This window comes from Thunnus albacares, chromosome 19 (genome assembly GCF_914725855.1).
Source record: "Thunnus albacares chromosome 19, fThuAlb1.1, whole genome shotgun sequence".
In the NCBI taxonomy this organism is placed as follows: Eukaryota; Metazoa; Chordata; class Actinopteri; order Scombriformes; family Scombridae; genus Thunnus; species Thunnus albacares.
In genome coordinates this window covers 13,786,616-13,802,662 of record NC_058124.1, presented here as the reverse complement: position 1 = coordinate 13,802,662, position 16,047 = coordinate 13,786,616, and the positions used below count along the sequence as shown (strand labels likewise).

General features: G+C 42.7%; 1 protein-coding gene across 4 annotated transcripts in view; it reads left to right on the top strand.

Moving 5' to 3' along the window:
• The first annotated feature begins 200 nt into the window (after positions 1-200).
• Positions 201-16,047, top strand: part of runx1t1 (RUNX1 partner transcriptional co-repressor 1) — a 58,543-nt gene continuing 42,696 nt past the window's right edge. For all 4 annotated transcript variants that reach the window (XM_044336278.1, XM_044336276.1, XM_044336277.1 and 1 more), the window contains exon 1: positions 201-752. In XM_044336278.1, coding sequence (XP_044192213.1) covers positions 725-752 — 28 coding nt within the window. In that variant the 5' untranslated portion in view covers positions 201-724. The remainder of the gene's footprint in view (positions 753-16,047) is intronic.

The window sequence follows — 16,047 nt, the reverse complement described above, 5'->3', positions numbered from 1 at the left end:
AAAAAAAATCCCTGGAAGGCCTTGACGCGAAAAGCTTCGTTAGCCGCTGGTACAGCAGAAAACACTTCGACTTGACCTGACCCTGCTTTTTCCAACCTGTTTTAGGACATACAGATGCTGGCTGCTGCCCAGTCGCCTCCTCCTCCTCCTCCTCCTCCTCAGCAGCGCTTCAGTCCCGCCCACCGCCACCTGGCTCTGCTGCGCATCGCCGACTGGAGGCAGAGTGCCGCTACTCCTCTTCCCCACGCCAACGGAGAAGCAGAAAACAAGGAGCTGAGACCGAGGGTGTGTGCGTGAATCTTCTCATATTAAAAAAAAATGATTTCTACAATCTAGATCGACTCGACGCTTAAAGGATTCTGGAGGAAAGTGTGAAAGACGGGTAGAAATCAGACGGCTGTCCTGCGCGCTACAGCATCCTCCCCTCTCCATCTCTTTCTCATCTTTCCTCCTTCTCTGCCTCTGCGCTTTTACAAGACTCCTGGCTCCCTCATCCTGAATTTCCCCAGTGACTGATCACTTATTGCAAGCCGTGAGCTGCCCTTTTTCTTTTGTCGGAGTTTGAACCACATTTCCGAGCTGCTGGAAGTATACCGCCAGAGCCCCTGAGAGCTGGCTGGACTCTGTAGCTTTCGTGTTCCCGACACAAGCGGATCATCGAGGGGACCTTGCGCGGAGTCAAAAAGACTGGAAATTATTTATCCCTCTCACATCAACATACCGCATGGTGGGAATTTCTGACTCCTTTCAGTGTAAGTGGTCTTTTTTAACTGCCCTCTTGCCATATTGACTATATCTACCAATTTCGTCTTGGCTGAGTGTTTTGTGACCGCATATAGACATGTGTGTGCTAAAAATAATAAAAATACATGAAATGTCCGCTGGGCTTTACAAGAATTTCACACTTTCGATTTGTGCTTTTCTTTCATATATTTTAATGTGAAGTAAGCATTTGTGGCGCTCCAGATGTGGAGTTATCGGTATAAAAACACACGAGTCATATTTCCAACAATCACATTCTCATCTCATGAAATATTTAATCAAATATTTTTATTTTGTTTTTATGACCTGCGATGACAAATCTATCGCACAAGCGAACAATGCGTGCCACTGTTTGCATAATATATATAATGTGTATGTTATGGTTACAAACACATTCTATTCTAGTGGGAGATTCAGGAAAACCAGTGAAAATTAATTTTTGTTTTATGAATTTACTGCCATTAAAGAAATTTAAGTTGCATATTGGCTCTATAACATTACGCAACTAACATCCTCTTGCTTAAAACAGCAATAACAAAATCAACTAATACTAATCATTGTGTCTAAGGACACTTTTTAAGAGGAACTATTCATGTTTATATTATAAAAAGAACATTTGCCTTCGTAGAAATTACCGGCTCAGTTTGTTTGAATATGGACACCAACTTGCAGCTGTCGCTGTCTCCATAAAAACAGATATGAATTCATGGGATTGAGCCCTGGATGGAGAGTTGTTCTTGGGCAACAGGCAACTTAAGTTCACGGATCAAGTTTAGTGACTCCCTGTCGACTTGTTACGACCCATTTCTAAGTGAATTAGACCTCACATCAGCTGACAAACCCCAGAAGGCACAGACATTATCAGTTATATGTAGGAAGGCGTATGTCGCCACTCCTCAGCCCGGGTCAGACAATGTTGTGCCCCTGCTGAGGCAGGTTTAAAAAAAAAAAAAAAAAAAATCAAAATCACACATGATTTCACTAATTACTAGTCCCTTCTCGCTGAATGAACAGAACCAATATTCCAAAATTTCCTGACCAAGGTTAACACATTATTAAAGCAGCTCAACAAAATATTATTTTGTCATAATTCATTCTGTTCCAAGAAACTGTGGTTGTGGATGTTTTCAGTTTTGGTGGAAAGATTTTTGGATGCAGCTACTTTGGAATCCGCCCCTGCCTCTCCTCTCCTCTCCTCTCCTCGCTTCTCCTCTCCTCTCCTCTCCACTCCTCGCCTCTCCTCTCCTTTCCTTTCCTCTCCTCTCCTCTCCTCTCCTCTCTTCTCTCCTCTCCTCTCCTCTGCTCGGGCGTCCTGGAAAGCATTTAGAGAGACTTTGCATTTCAGAGTTTGCATTTGAAAACATTCTCCAGAGCCCTGTCACAACTGTCAAACGCATCTCCTCAAATCCATGAGAACTTTCCATCTCCACCCGCTGCGACTTTGTCATCATAACATAACCGAAAAACACAAAAAACAAAAAACTGATTCTTTTTTTTTAATGGAGTTCCGTAGGGTTTAAATTAAAGGGTTCGGGCTATATTTTACTCCAAGTGGGAATCTTTTCCACCGACTGGGAAAAGAGGAGACATGCGGGTTTGGGAGGGAGGCTGCTGGGGCACAACCTGCTGTCGATGCCCGACTGTTCTCACGGCTCGGATTAGAGAGGAAGGAAAATATCTCCTGGAAACCCACAGGGTTTTGGACATTTTTTACGCATGCCAAATAGTCCCATGCAAAGCTTTGTAGACATCCAAGAGGGTGATTGTTAAGTCCTCTTACTGTAAAAGCGTGACCCACTGCAGATGTAACATTTGCTGAGTGAGTAAAAAGTAATAAAATATGCGTATATTACATTGATATGTGCAATGTATACCAAAAAGAAAAGAAGAGTATTTAAAAATATATATATTATCTTCTGTAAATCAAAGACCTTATTTTCATTAAGGATGTAATTATGCCTATCTAACCTATATTTGTATAACAATAGGCCAATATAAGAAATCAAAATTAAGATTCAGTATTGTCAAGAGTTTTTTAATATCATCATTATCTATAGTTGTATTATTGATTGCAGTGATCATACTGGTCCGATTGGTTACCCCGACTGTCATTTTCTGTGTCATCTGTTGTTTTCTTTCCATTCTTTAACCACTGGGACTTCCATTAAAGTAGTGACTTGACTGAAAAGACCATTACCTGGAGTGTGTGTGTTTACAGAGATAAAGAGAGAGAGAGAGACAGAGAGAGAGAAGGAGTAAATGAAAGGTAAACAAAGCTGGTGATGAGGGGAGGGTAAATGATAAGTGCTGTTTGCAGGTTATCACTCTGTTTGTGTGTGTGTGTGTGTGTGTTTTTGGTGCATCCGCATGCACGTCTGTGCACACTGTATAAACAGGCTTGTATTAATGTTAGTTGCTAACTCTCTGTGGTCCAGGCTCCACAGCATCAGCTAGCACTTCCAGGGGCCATCTGCCCAGCCACCAGCCTGCCTCACACCTGTTCTCCCACCCTCCCTCACCCCCCTCTCCCACCTCCTCCTCCTCCTCCCAGCTCTCAGGCTACAGGGTCAAATGCATCAGACCGCTGCTCACAGACACGGACGTGGCCTTGCAAAAATGATGGCAGCCATTTTATTCTCGCCTTCACACACACACACACACACACACATACACACAGATACAGAAACACACACAAACACTTATATACCTCTGGTTGGCAGGTTGAACAACTGATACAGAAAAAGACTTTGTAGGTGTGCCATCTGCACAGTGACACAAACATGCACACTAACAGACTCAATTTGGTTTGATTATTTGCAGTCTTTCCTTTATGCAGCCAAGGTGTTGTTTTATGCTAACCACAGCTAATGGCTTTTTAGTGGTTTATATTGCATCCAAACACAGCTTTTAGATCACAGACTCAAACAATGAATTACTATTATTTCAGAGAGGGAGAAAAACTCTGATTTCCCCTTTAGCATCGGAGTCATATTGAGGCTCTAGTGCTGTGATGTAATTACAAAGCACTTCTTTTAAGTATGACACACAGACGCTTGGATGCGATCCAGGTTTGCTATACGGTGAATAAGTGATGATGACTCAACAGAGTTAATATGCTGGCTACATCATGAAGCCCCCTTGTGTATTTCCACCTCAGCTGTAAGGCTTTACTCTCTTTTAGCTACAGTATACATACTGTATATGTGAAATATTCTCCTGCTCGAGCCTGTTAGGCTGGATGATGCAGCAGGAAAATTTCCCTGATAACCAGAAAAGTTGCATCATCTGTATTGTTTCAGTGTGCCCATTTCGTTTTTAGCAAAGGTAATTAGAAAGTGCTCATGGCACAAAATGATTCTTCTCAATGGTTGGACCACTTTTTGTTGTTTGTTTATTTACTTCAGCACTTGGAAAAGGTGAGCTTTAAAAGTGTTTCAGGTGGCTAATGTCCAGGAGTTGAATCCAGTCTAGAGTGGTTTGTTGCTATCCTCTTCAAGGACGAGCAAGGAAAACTTCATTTTTTTCAAATTTAATTTAAGGGGCTGTCAGGGGGGCAAATGTCAGATGTAGAATTGGATACTAAAACCACTGTTCCATGCACTCCTTCAAGATGTATAGATCTGTTCTGATTATTCAGAGCCGTCTGTTACCTAGTCTCAGAGTGAATTATAGATGGAATCAGGGCGTGTGTTCGCGCACACTTACATACATACACACACATGCCCTTGTCGATCGATAGGCCCATTGATGGTTATCAGCGAGAGGGCAGTTCTCTTCACTGCTTATTGAATTTCATCACTCATGAAAGAGCAGCAGTGGTATAAAAGGCAGGTATGTGTGTGACTTTCTGCATTTGTTTGTGTTGTGTGTGTGTATGCTCACAAAAGCAAGACGTCTTTGTTTTATTGTAGTTGCAAGTTGGCCTTTACACCAGCTTATTTAATGTCAGAGTCAACAGTGAGCACTGCAAACTGATTTTATTGGCCTTGTTCGTGCTTTTACTTCAGATAATATGAGATTTATAGGACAAGTGAAGAAGAGGCCAGTAGGGCAGAGTCTGACAATTCATCAAGTTTCATGGTTGCAGTTAATTCTTCATAGGTTTTTATCCCAATATTTCAAGCCATTTAGGATACAAATGGGAAATCATATTGATAATTTATCGGTTCCTGAATATGACCGAATCCAACTTCTTCTAATATAAATATGTCCATATTAAAGACAGGCAGCTGGGTGATGTAGTTTGTCAGTTGTTTAGATAGAGGGTTAACTGTATCTACCACATAGTTCAGTGCTCTTGGGTTAAAGCAAACACTTATAGACATTCAGGACAAAACACACACACACTTTCACACATACACTGCTCTGCCTATCCTCATATAGACTGGGATTGAGTTGCTAATTAACTTCACTTTCTCTAACTGTATCGCACACAGGCAGTCTGCCACACACACACACACACACACACACACACACACACACACACACACAAACACACACACACACACACACACACACATACAGAATCTCTCTCTTAGGCTCCTACTCATGATATCTGTCCCCTTGCTCTCTCTCTCTCTTTCTCTCTCTCTCTCCCACTGTTTATTTTCCTGCCTCCATCTGGAGTCTGCTGATATTGTAATCGCCCTAATGCACATTGCCTTTCCCTCTCTCTCTCTCTCTCTCACACACACACACACACACACACACACACACTCACACACACAAACACACATACATACAATGTGCCATCCTGACAAGCCCCTTTTCTTATTCCAAAAGATAAGCCACTGGATGTGATTCTGTGGCTGTGTGTGTGTGAGTGTAAGTGCACATGCAGGTGTCTATACAGTATGTCTAATGAATACAAAAGAACACACACAAAAGTGTGTTTCTCCCTGCACTTTGCCAAAGGTAAAGATATTGAATAGGCGCTTCTTAGTGATGTGGAGAAGCGATAGTGTGGCCAAGTGAAGATGTTAGCCGTTATCGCTCACCTCCTCGATATTCACCTGTCACCCAATTTACATTTAAAGATTAGACAGAGGAAGGGAAGGGAATTCAGGGATGGTAGGGGATGTGTGTGTGTGTGTGTGTGTGTGTGTGTGGATGTGTGTGGATGTGTGTATATATACATGTATTTACATGTCTTTTGTGAAGGTTGGTACCAAAAGGAAAAGTGTGTACGTGTGTGGGCACACGTGAAAGGAGATTACTGCACTGCCATATCTTATAGCTTTTGTTTTGTGATTCAGGAGAGGTTTTGCACACACACACACACACACGCTCACACACACGCTCACACAAATGCCGAAGACACGCAGACAGGTTTGATTGATGGCGAGTATGAGCTGTGAAACTGTGCGATTAGGAGGCTTTTTTTTTCTCGCTAGTTCATGAGAGGACAATTGATGAAGAATAGACTAACTTGCTTTGATACCAGTCCATAAAACCCGACCATAAAATTTATTTTTGTCCTTTGTGTGTGTGTGTGTGTGTGTGTGTGTGCGTGAGAGAGAGAGAGAGAGAGAGAGAGAGAGAAAGAGGTGAAGGGGTGGGCACAGACAGACAGCTCTTAAAAACAAACAAACAGGCAGGCAGAAAATCAGACAAATTGACAAAGAAAGACACAAAGAAAGAGGAAGTAGATGAGAAGGAGGGAGGGTGAGGGCTGGGAGAAACCTCACCTCAGCCCTGTCACGCTTTAGCAGTTTTAATCACCTAAACCGAGATTGTTTCCTCCATAAAAATTCTACATTGCCAACGCTGACCTGTATGAGCATGTGAAAATAATTCTCTTTCTACCCTTCTCTTTCTCTGTGTGTGTGTGTGGTTTTTTTTTTAAAAGGACATAATTTACGATCTCCATCCCAACTTATCAGCTTGGATACCCCCAATATTTGATTTACAGCTCCGTTCTCTCTCATTAATTTTGATGTATGGATTTGGAAGGTACACTTTATGAAAAGGGCAGCCGCTGGAGTGGAGCCCCGGCTAGCCTGGTAAAAAGAAGTGTAATTAAGATCAGCAGACAGGGAGAGAGAGAAAGAGAGAGGCACGGATCAATAGATGCAGACAGTGGACCCTCTGTTTTTTTTCTCTCAGAGTATTGACGTGTTCAGTCAATTACAGCTAGAGAGAGAAGAAGGAGAGAAAAGAAGAGATGGGGATGTAGGAGGCTGTGTGTTCATATATGTGTGTTAAAAGATGGGCACATGCGTGTGTTCACATACTGTGAGCGTCTACACCCTACGTGTCACTATGTGTGCGTGTATATGTGTGAGGAGGTGCAAACAGCCAACACACATCTGCGTTTAAGATGTGTTTCTTTAATAATTCCTAATAAAATACAGCCGACAAGTGCAGAACAGACACATGCACTGTTGTTTTAGGATTTCCAGTTGCTTCAAGCCTTTTATCCATACAACCAAATCATTGTTTCCTCTCTTTGCTGGTTAAAATCACACCACTACAGCCAAATAATGAGGGCCCTTTTCTTTTGTGGCTGAATTTGACTTGCATGATGGGTGTTGTAGGAAGAGAGGGCTTCCAGCTGTTGTCAGTTAGTGTCACAGACAAACAGGGGGATGGCACAATGGGACGACGGTCGCTCGCTCCGTCCGATTGTCTTGTTGTCAAACCGACAGCAGGTGCCTCAAATGATAAACGCCAAGTGTCAATTATTTCGAGGAAGGGCCATTATTGAAATTGGTTCAAAGAGAAAGAGAGAGAGAGAGAGGGAGAGTGGCAGAGGAGACAGTGGGGGTTACATAAAGAAATGGAGGGAGATGGTCCATTTTCTGGAAATGGGGCCAAGTAAAAGCCCTATTTTGTTTAACTTCTGGTGCATCCTGTCCCCTAGTATTTCCCTCCTCACAAACCCCCCGCCCAGAATCAATGAATAGATAGAGATCTCAAGAGGGGCCTCTCCTCAGATGTGTATATGTGTGTGTGTTTCTATCTATCTATCTATCTATCTATCTATCTATCTATCTATCTATCTATCTATCTATCTATCTATCTGTCTGTATCTGTAGTGTCATCTTATATACATTCATGACCCCAGCTGCTCTTATGGATTTGCGATTGACAGCCCTTTCATCAAAGCATCTGTTCTTCCCCTCTGTCGTACTCTCACCATATGGACATGTCATCCTCAACTGCGCGTTTCATAGTAGCGTAGATGATGTGTCTCCATGGTAACCAAACTCCTCTTTTAGAAATATGATATGAATAATTGTTTTGGTCCCACACATACAAGGATGTCTACACACCCTGGTGTCTGTATTGCAATGTACCTTGACATTTATAGTGTTTCATATCGAGTCGGTCGGCGTGATAGTGAACTCATGCAGACTCGATACTGCGGCACTCTCTGAAGTTTTATGGTTCCAACAGTGTATGGATGTGTTTGTCTTCTCTACATGATAAAGCCATTTGTGGAAGAATCCAGGCTTTTTCCAGGATTTAAACAGCTCCAGATTGCGGCAAACTCTTTAGTCCTGGTAACACTGAGAGTAGGTTAGAACAGACGAGGGAGAATGGCTCTCACGGAGCAATAAAAATCCAGGAGAGAGCATAAATCCATCTCCCCTTGTAAGGTCCAAAATTTTTTTCAAGCTGATGTTTCAAGATGTTTGGCCCAAGTGATGGTAATTTCTTGCCCATCTGTCTTCTCTCCTCCCCCTATGTCTCTTTATCAACATCTGGTTTTCGGTGCGGCAGGGAAACAAGTATCCTTTATAAGCCAAGGGTTCCCAGTTCCCCCTCTGCTTGTGCTATTAACTTAGCCTCAACTACTGCTCTCTCTCTGTGCACACATATTCACATATGCTAACCATTAGAAAGTCATACCATTCAGAAAATGTAATAACTTTCAGTTAGAGGGGGAGATAAAGTATTTTGCTTTTTTGTTCTCTCTTCACTTTTTCCATAACTGCAAAGAATTTTTGGGTTCTGGTTTTTATGCCTCCCCTGTGAGAGGACAAATTACTGCCTAGATGTTAGTTTGAGGATGCTTTAGTGAGAGGAAAGCCCCTTCCCTTTAACCATTTGAGTTGGACCCTTGGGTCACTGTCTGCACCTCTACAACCCATTGAGGAGTGAAGAACATAAAGCTGCTACTCGGGCTAGAATCAGAGACACGTCGCATCAATTCACTCGTTGGACGGGGACACGTTTATTTGGGATTCTGTCTTTGAAATGAATACACAAAAACATTTCGTTGCACACTTTAGCTGTACAGCAAAACTAAGATCTTAATTTGCCATTTCCTCTTTGGCAGTATTAAATTGTCCACATAATAATTCACAGCTGCACAGGGATTGCGTATTGTGGCGCAGCTGCAACTTTATGTTTGCGAATTCAACCATCTCACACACAGAGCTGAACTGCACGTACACACACACACATCTACAAACACGCTCACACACACAAACACACAGGTGTGCGCTCACCAAATTGCTCTCTCACATGCTCACAGACATTACAGTAAGAAGTTGAATATGCAGACAAAGACACGCAGCTCAGCACCATATGGCAGGGTTGTCGGTCTAAAATGAAAGCATGCCGAGTGTGCTTTGAGTGTGCCATGTAAGATGGTGTACAATGTTCCTGGTGTGTGTGTTTGATAGAGAGAACAGCATTTATATAGCATGTTGCATTAACACAGATATGCACATACACACACAAAATATTCCCTTGATTTCTGTGTCTGTTCCTTATATGCACGGAAACAACATTCATCATCATTCCACCACATACCCTTGTCCTACGTTTTTTTCATTTAGCCACTTTACAAAGGCATGCTGATCTTATTCTCACTACTTATGTTCTATTAAATCACTGTAATACAACACAGTCTCATAGAATCTTGTTTTAACACTAAAATGCAACGTCAAATACATTTTAAGAAAACAGCATGTACAGTTTTCACCAGTTCATCAATGTGAATGGTTAAACATTAAGTTTAAGCAAGTAAAAATTGCGCTATATGCAACTACATTTACATCAGACGACTAAACTAAAAGTTAATGTTAGGATATGGTTTTCATCATACCTAAGCAGACAAAACTGTGCACAAAATGTTTGGAGACGAACCTGTGTTTCAGTTATACTACACACACATACACACACAGGCTCTTTGGATAAAACAAGAGTCTTTGGTTTTGCCTCTTTGCCCAAGGCTACAAGACACAATCACACAAAAACATGTACCCACACGTGACAGATGCCCCTAACTGCCAAAGACACTAATGCATTAGTCGTGCACTGCCCCCGGGCTTTTGCCTGGTAGGACAATAACAAGACCAAGTCACCAGCTGATCAAGGGTGCAGGACACGCACACACACACACACGCTGGTCTGAGCACATGTGTGTGTGTCTGTGTGTGTTTATCCTGATCCCATGTTTGTTTACCATTACCATATGAAAAGGATTACACTTGTGGCTAAATCTATTCAGTTGGTTTTAATAATTGAGTACAGCCCCCTGAAAGGACACATTTACCTGTTGTCTGTTTCCATAGATCTCTCTATTTCAGCCTGAAATGTTTGAATATGTCATTAATTTAAGTGGTTTTTGTTCAAGTGTTCAGTGTATCTATATGTGTGTAACCACCATGTTACCAAAAATCAGAAGGGAAGTTTCTTTGTGGGTAATATTAGTGTGTTGAGGTGAGGACTGACCCTGATGTTGGCTGCTTTTGTGTTTTGTAGACCTACATTTACTCACTGCATTGAGTGTGTGTGTGTGTGTGTGTGTGTGTGTGTGTGTGTGTGTGTGTGTGTGTGTGTGTGTGTGTGTGTGTACATCGATTCATGTTTATGCCAATTGATTTGAATTGATTGCAAAGGATTAGATTGTGATTACAAAGGGAGATGAGGGAGGAGATGAAGATTGGTACAAAATTAAGAGATCCATCATGTTGGTAAAGGATGCAGACATTGCCAAAGTCACTGAACAAAAATCCAAACTTCTATATCTATCTATATTGCATTGTCAACTTGTTTGACATACTATCTGCATGTATGAAATATTTAATATAGATTTTCGAGCGATAATCTGGAGATCGGTTTAACATTAGATGATGCGGGTCTGCTATTGATTTGACATTTAATTCTTGTAGACTGAACAGACTGTCAGACTTTAGGAACCAGTTTTGAGTGAGACCCGTGGGAACTGTCCAAAATGAGATTCTTGTGTTTTGGAATGAAAGCCAGATTATTAGGCCGGGTGAGTGAGGTTGTGTGTTTGTGGCTCTGATGTAAGCCAGTTTGCCTGTGCCAGTTGGAGAACAAGAGCCTGCAAAATAGAGAAAGTGGGATACAGAGAGAAAAAGCAAGTGGGACACATTTGTGAGAGACTAAAAACCACTGGAGACCAACGCCAGAAGCCACAGAGTCGAGCAACAGAGACGGAGGTAGTGACAGACAACAGAAAAAAAGAGAGGGACATACCTCGTACAAGATGTTAAACAACATTTATGACTTTCCAAATTTCTGAGCTCGGATACAAGCTTCAGCTTTCAGACCTCTAATGTATTTTTGAGATTTTCTGTCTCTCTTTTATCCAGCCACTAATGCTAAACTGCTTCTTAGCTGGAGGCATTTCAGCATTTGGGGAAAAATAACATATGAAATCAGTCAACCTATATTTAACTAGTCCATGTCAAGGAGTTCACACAGCGAGTCTTAACCACAGCTACATGCCAGCCACAGTATACACTATATATAGTTGCTCTACTGTAATAGAAAATTATAGTGCAACTGAGGATTAAGAGGTTGGGAAAAATGCTGTATTCATGGTATGTGGAAGAAAGCTTGTAATATGTGACATAGCCTGCAGCTACAAGAACTTCTTGCTTTTCAGTTGATTGCTGGTGTGAGGCTTTCTCATTTCATGAAGATGGATAGAGAGGCATACAGTTGTTTTTTTTTTTTAAAATAAGACAGCAAAGACAAAGCAACTCCTGCATGTGTGTGTGTGCTGCAAGGGGAGCAATTTTCAATGTATTCCTTCTTCTCATTTGAAATGCGCCAGTGTTTTCATTCACACCCTGCAAATTAAATCAGAATATGGACTGGAATATAAATGTGGCACTTTACAGTAGGTAAGCTATATTCAATTCATGAATTCACAGTGCTTAAATAGTAAATTTACAGAAAATGAAATGAGATTCGTAATTTGATCAATTTCCCTGAATGTATATGCTGCTATACTAATACAGAACTAAATCTAATTCAGAAAAGACAGCGTTGATATTTCAAATCCCTACATAATACACAGGTAATGCCTGTACAAGATAAATTCATATGCACAAGCACATACACAATCTAACATCCCTGCGCGCCCCGAAAATCATCAATTCTGATACTGCTAAGTGGTTTTGATTCAGGAACGGTCGTACAGTCTCTCTCTCTCTCTCTCTCTCTCTCCAGTGTCTGAGAGCAGCAGTAATGGTGCACTTATGCCAGAGGAAAAGGCAAGGACACAGTGTTTTTTTTTACCAGCCCGATACTGTCATGACTAGTCTGGTTCAGGGCAAGAGAGGTGAAGAACAAAAGTTACTGAGAGGGGAGATGCTTAAATAATGGAGGCACATACATCTTATTAAAAGGTAACTCCGATTTTCTTCAAGAGATAACGGTCCCTGCAATCATAACAACCTTGTTTCTTTCTGTTTCTCTTTTTTTCTCTCTCCATCACTCCAGCGATGACAGCAGGCTTTTTTAGCACTTTTTTAGTTCTCACCCTCGCTATGCACTCTGTGCGCATACCTGTGTGTGTCCTTTGACAGTTTGGAGACCATGTCTGCTGCACTTGTTGTCATGGAAACAGGGGGCACTGTGTGTATGTATGTGTGTTTCACTGGAGACCCCCAAAATAGAGCAGGGAGCAGGTTTGGTCAGGAGGACCGTGCAGGGCCACAATCTGTCTGTCTCTTGCTTAATTCACTTCTTCCATTTTTTAGTGTCTGTCTCCCTCTCCCTCCTATTAATAAGGGACTCCATTCAGAGACTGTGTTTTGACTCACTGTTTGATGCCCTAGGCAGTGTCTGAGGAAGCCAGATAGGACAGTCCGCTTACCCAGGGCGGGAGCCAGGACTGTGGGGTCAAGCCCAGGGCTAACGGTCCCACTGCCACCTTCCAACCTCCCTTCCCTCCTCCATCAACTATCCTCCATCTGCCATCTCACAATTGCTGTTCCAACTTTAGTTACATGAAAACAAGCAAAAACATCCTGGCCCCGGAGAGAGAGGACTAGTGAATTAGTCTATAATGTGTGTGTGTGCTGCTGTGTTGGAGCGTTTGTTTGCATGAGACACACAAAACTGTCCCCTTCACACACATCCTGACCCCGACCAGCCAACCATCCCCGCCCTTCTCTTCTCCCTCGCTCCCATCCTCTTGTGTCACACGCACACCCCCACCCCCCTCAACCCCCGAGGTTCCTTCTGGTTCCCTTTCTGGTTCCTGACCAGCAGGGCTATCTCTGGATGGCCAGCGGTTCCTCTCATTCTGCCGGCCCATTGTGTGGCGAGTTGGGCTGGGCCCTGGGCCCCGGGGGCCGGGAGGGGAGCCAGGAATGGCCTGGTTCCTGTTGCTGTACTAGTTAAAGGAACTGTGGCACCATTTCCATTAGTCCATCATAACTGCTTTGATACTGATTTTAGGGCTATTTTTGTGGAAACAGCTACATCCATAAGTAAGTTGTTTCCTTTGCTTTTGGAGTACCGTTTAATCGGATGCCTTGGGTGTTTAAATATCTTAATAACACATTTGGTTTCACATATGTTGCAAGAAAAAAAAAAGTGTTTTACATGTAGAAAATATGGCCCAAAAATGGATGGCTTTCTTCTGTCCTGCAATGACAGACAGGGAATATAGATCAACAGAGAAGCAGGTACATTTTCATACAAATCTAGCAATGTCAGATGTTTTTTCAATTTTTTTAAAAGATAATACTACTCTCAAAATACAGCAGCCGCCACTGAGTCACTGAGTACACAATCTGATGAACACACAGAATTTAGTGCATGCATGTGTCCTTCAGATGTCTGCACCGAGTGTGCAGCATCTGGTATAAAGGAACACACACACAAGACCATCTTACCTTGCGGCAACTCTAACTGGGAGTTCAGTCCACTTTGTGCCTTGTGAGTTTCTCCCTTTTAGACTACTGGCTCACTGTGATGTGTTGCATGGAGTGCTAGTGTACTCTGTTAATTATGAGTGCCAAGTCAGGCTGTCACAGTGATTCACTATGAAAGGAGATAGCGAGAAAGAGAGAGAGAGAGAGGAAGAGGGGAAGGAGAGAGAGTTGGCAGGTGTACAGATGTATCATTAGCGCCACCTAGTGAGACAGAAGGAAAAGAATAGTAACTCCTCCTTAAGATAGACTTGAAGGGGAGTTGATTTTGACAAACTGTATGTCATTCTGTCTGTATTGCTACACATTTTTCTTGCTGCCTTTCTCCTCCTTTTCTTGTTCTCAACCACCTCTATCTATTCCTCTCAAATGTTTCCTTTCTGCTTTCCTCCCCTTCTCTCCGGTTTCAATCTTGCACCTCAATCTTTCAACACCCTGGCACTCCCCTTTCTTGCCTGCTTGTTTTTTTTTTTGTTGTTTTTTTTTTGTTTTTTTTTCCCTTGCTGTCGCCACTTTTCTTGCCAATGTCAGTTGTGCTGTCTTGTGTACTGTTGCGACAAATCAAACGCTCCATTCTTCTCGTGTCATCTGTGTTACAGAGGACTGGAGATGTGCGCTCTCCCCTCTCCTCTGTCTCCACTGACAGCCACCTCTCCACTTTATCATTGCCGAGCAGATCAGATTGGAAATGGAAGGTGGCCATGAGTGAGGATTTATAGAGCTAGTTGAGGTTGCCCAAGCTGAAATGAAATAAGGTAGTGTCCTATTGTGATTATATGGTTTATTTGCCATAGATCCTTTAGAGAACAGGGTAAGTGCATTCAAATTATAGTTCCCTAGTTGTTGTATAAAAAGGGTTACTGGACATATTGATATTGCAGAGAGTTTACTGTTTTTAGCGCCACAGGAATCAAGCATCTGTGTGAAGAGATATCAGATCATGTGCCAGTAATCTGCAGCTATTTAGTGCCTTCAGGTGAGAAAACAAAAATGGTTTCTGCATAATCATTAACACATCTTACAGCAGTTAAGCGAGTGGTTTGGTAGTGAGCCGCTGAGATTGGAAGAATTCAGCAACCCATCCACCCACTCACATACAGACACACACACACACACAAATGCACACACACACACACACACACACACACACACACACACACAGAGGCCCGCACACATGCATGCACCCCTCGCAAAAAAGTCATTTGTTCTACCTCATTAGCATGTATTGTGGTGAGCGGGCGTAACACACTGAAAGGTGAAATGGGTCCGCCATGAATAGCACACCAGTCGGCAGAGGAGAGGAGAGGAGAAGGAGGTGGGAGGAGAGCGGAGGGGGGGGGGGGGAGAGTGTCCAGATGGCTGGGGACCTGCCGCACATGGGGGGAGTCTCTCGCTCTTTTTTTTTTTTTCCTCCGCTGATTGCACCGTTTCGACTACACTCACTTTCACTTGCTCTCTTTCTGCAGCTCCCTCTTTTTCTCACTTCCATCAACACAGACACACACACACACACACACACACAAAGGCCAAGCCCATATGTAACCTCCCTTCTTCAGGAGTTGTTGTTCACATGCAGCCCTTGTGCACATGCGCACACCCACACACATATAGCCTTGCAGGCAATGTGTGACCAGGAGGCAGAGAGCAGTTGAGTGCAGCCCGGTGAAGCGCCTGATGTGGCCCATTGCACTTTCACACAAGCTGGTTTCTTTCTGTCTTCCTATGTGTCTCTTTTAACCAACTCCTCCTGTCTCTTCATCCATCCTTCTACCTTCCACCTTGTCGTTTGACCCTCCTTTTTCTATCGCTGCCACTTTTAAGCCCCGTTTTCCTCCTCTTCTCCTCTCTTACTATGAATCATACAATCACTGAAGTGATACCACCCTTAATCAATGACTTACCTGTACTGGAGTTTGTTGGATATACTAACTGTCCACCATAAAGTTTGACACACTTTGGACAGATTTCAAATAGCCTCCTTCTTCAGTTTGATGGCTGGGCTATGACTACGTTTGATATGCAGTGTTGAGACTCTGTTTCTGGCAAGTTACATCAGATTGCACTAAAGCTGAGGCCATCTTTGGTCGATCCTTTGACTGAGAAAGAGGAGAAAGAGAGAGAGAGAGAGAGAGAG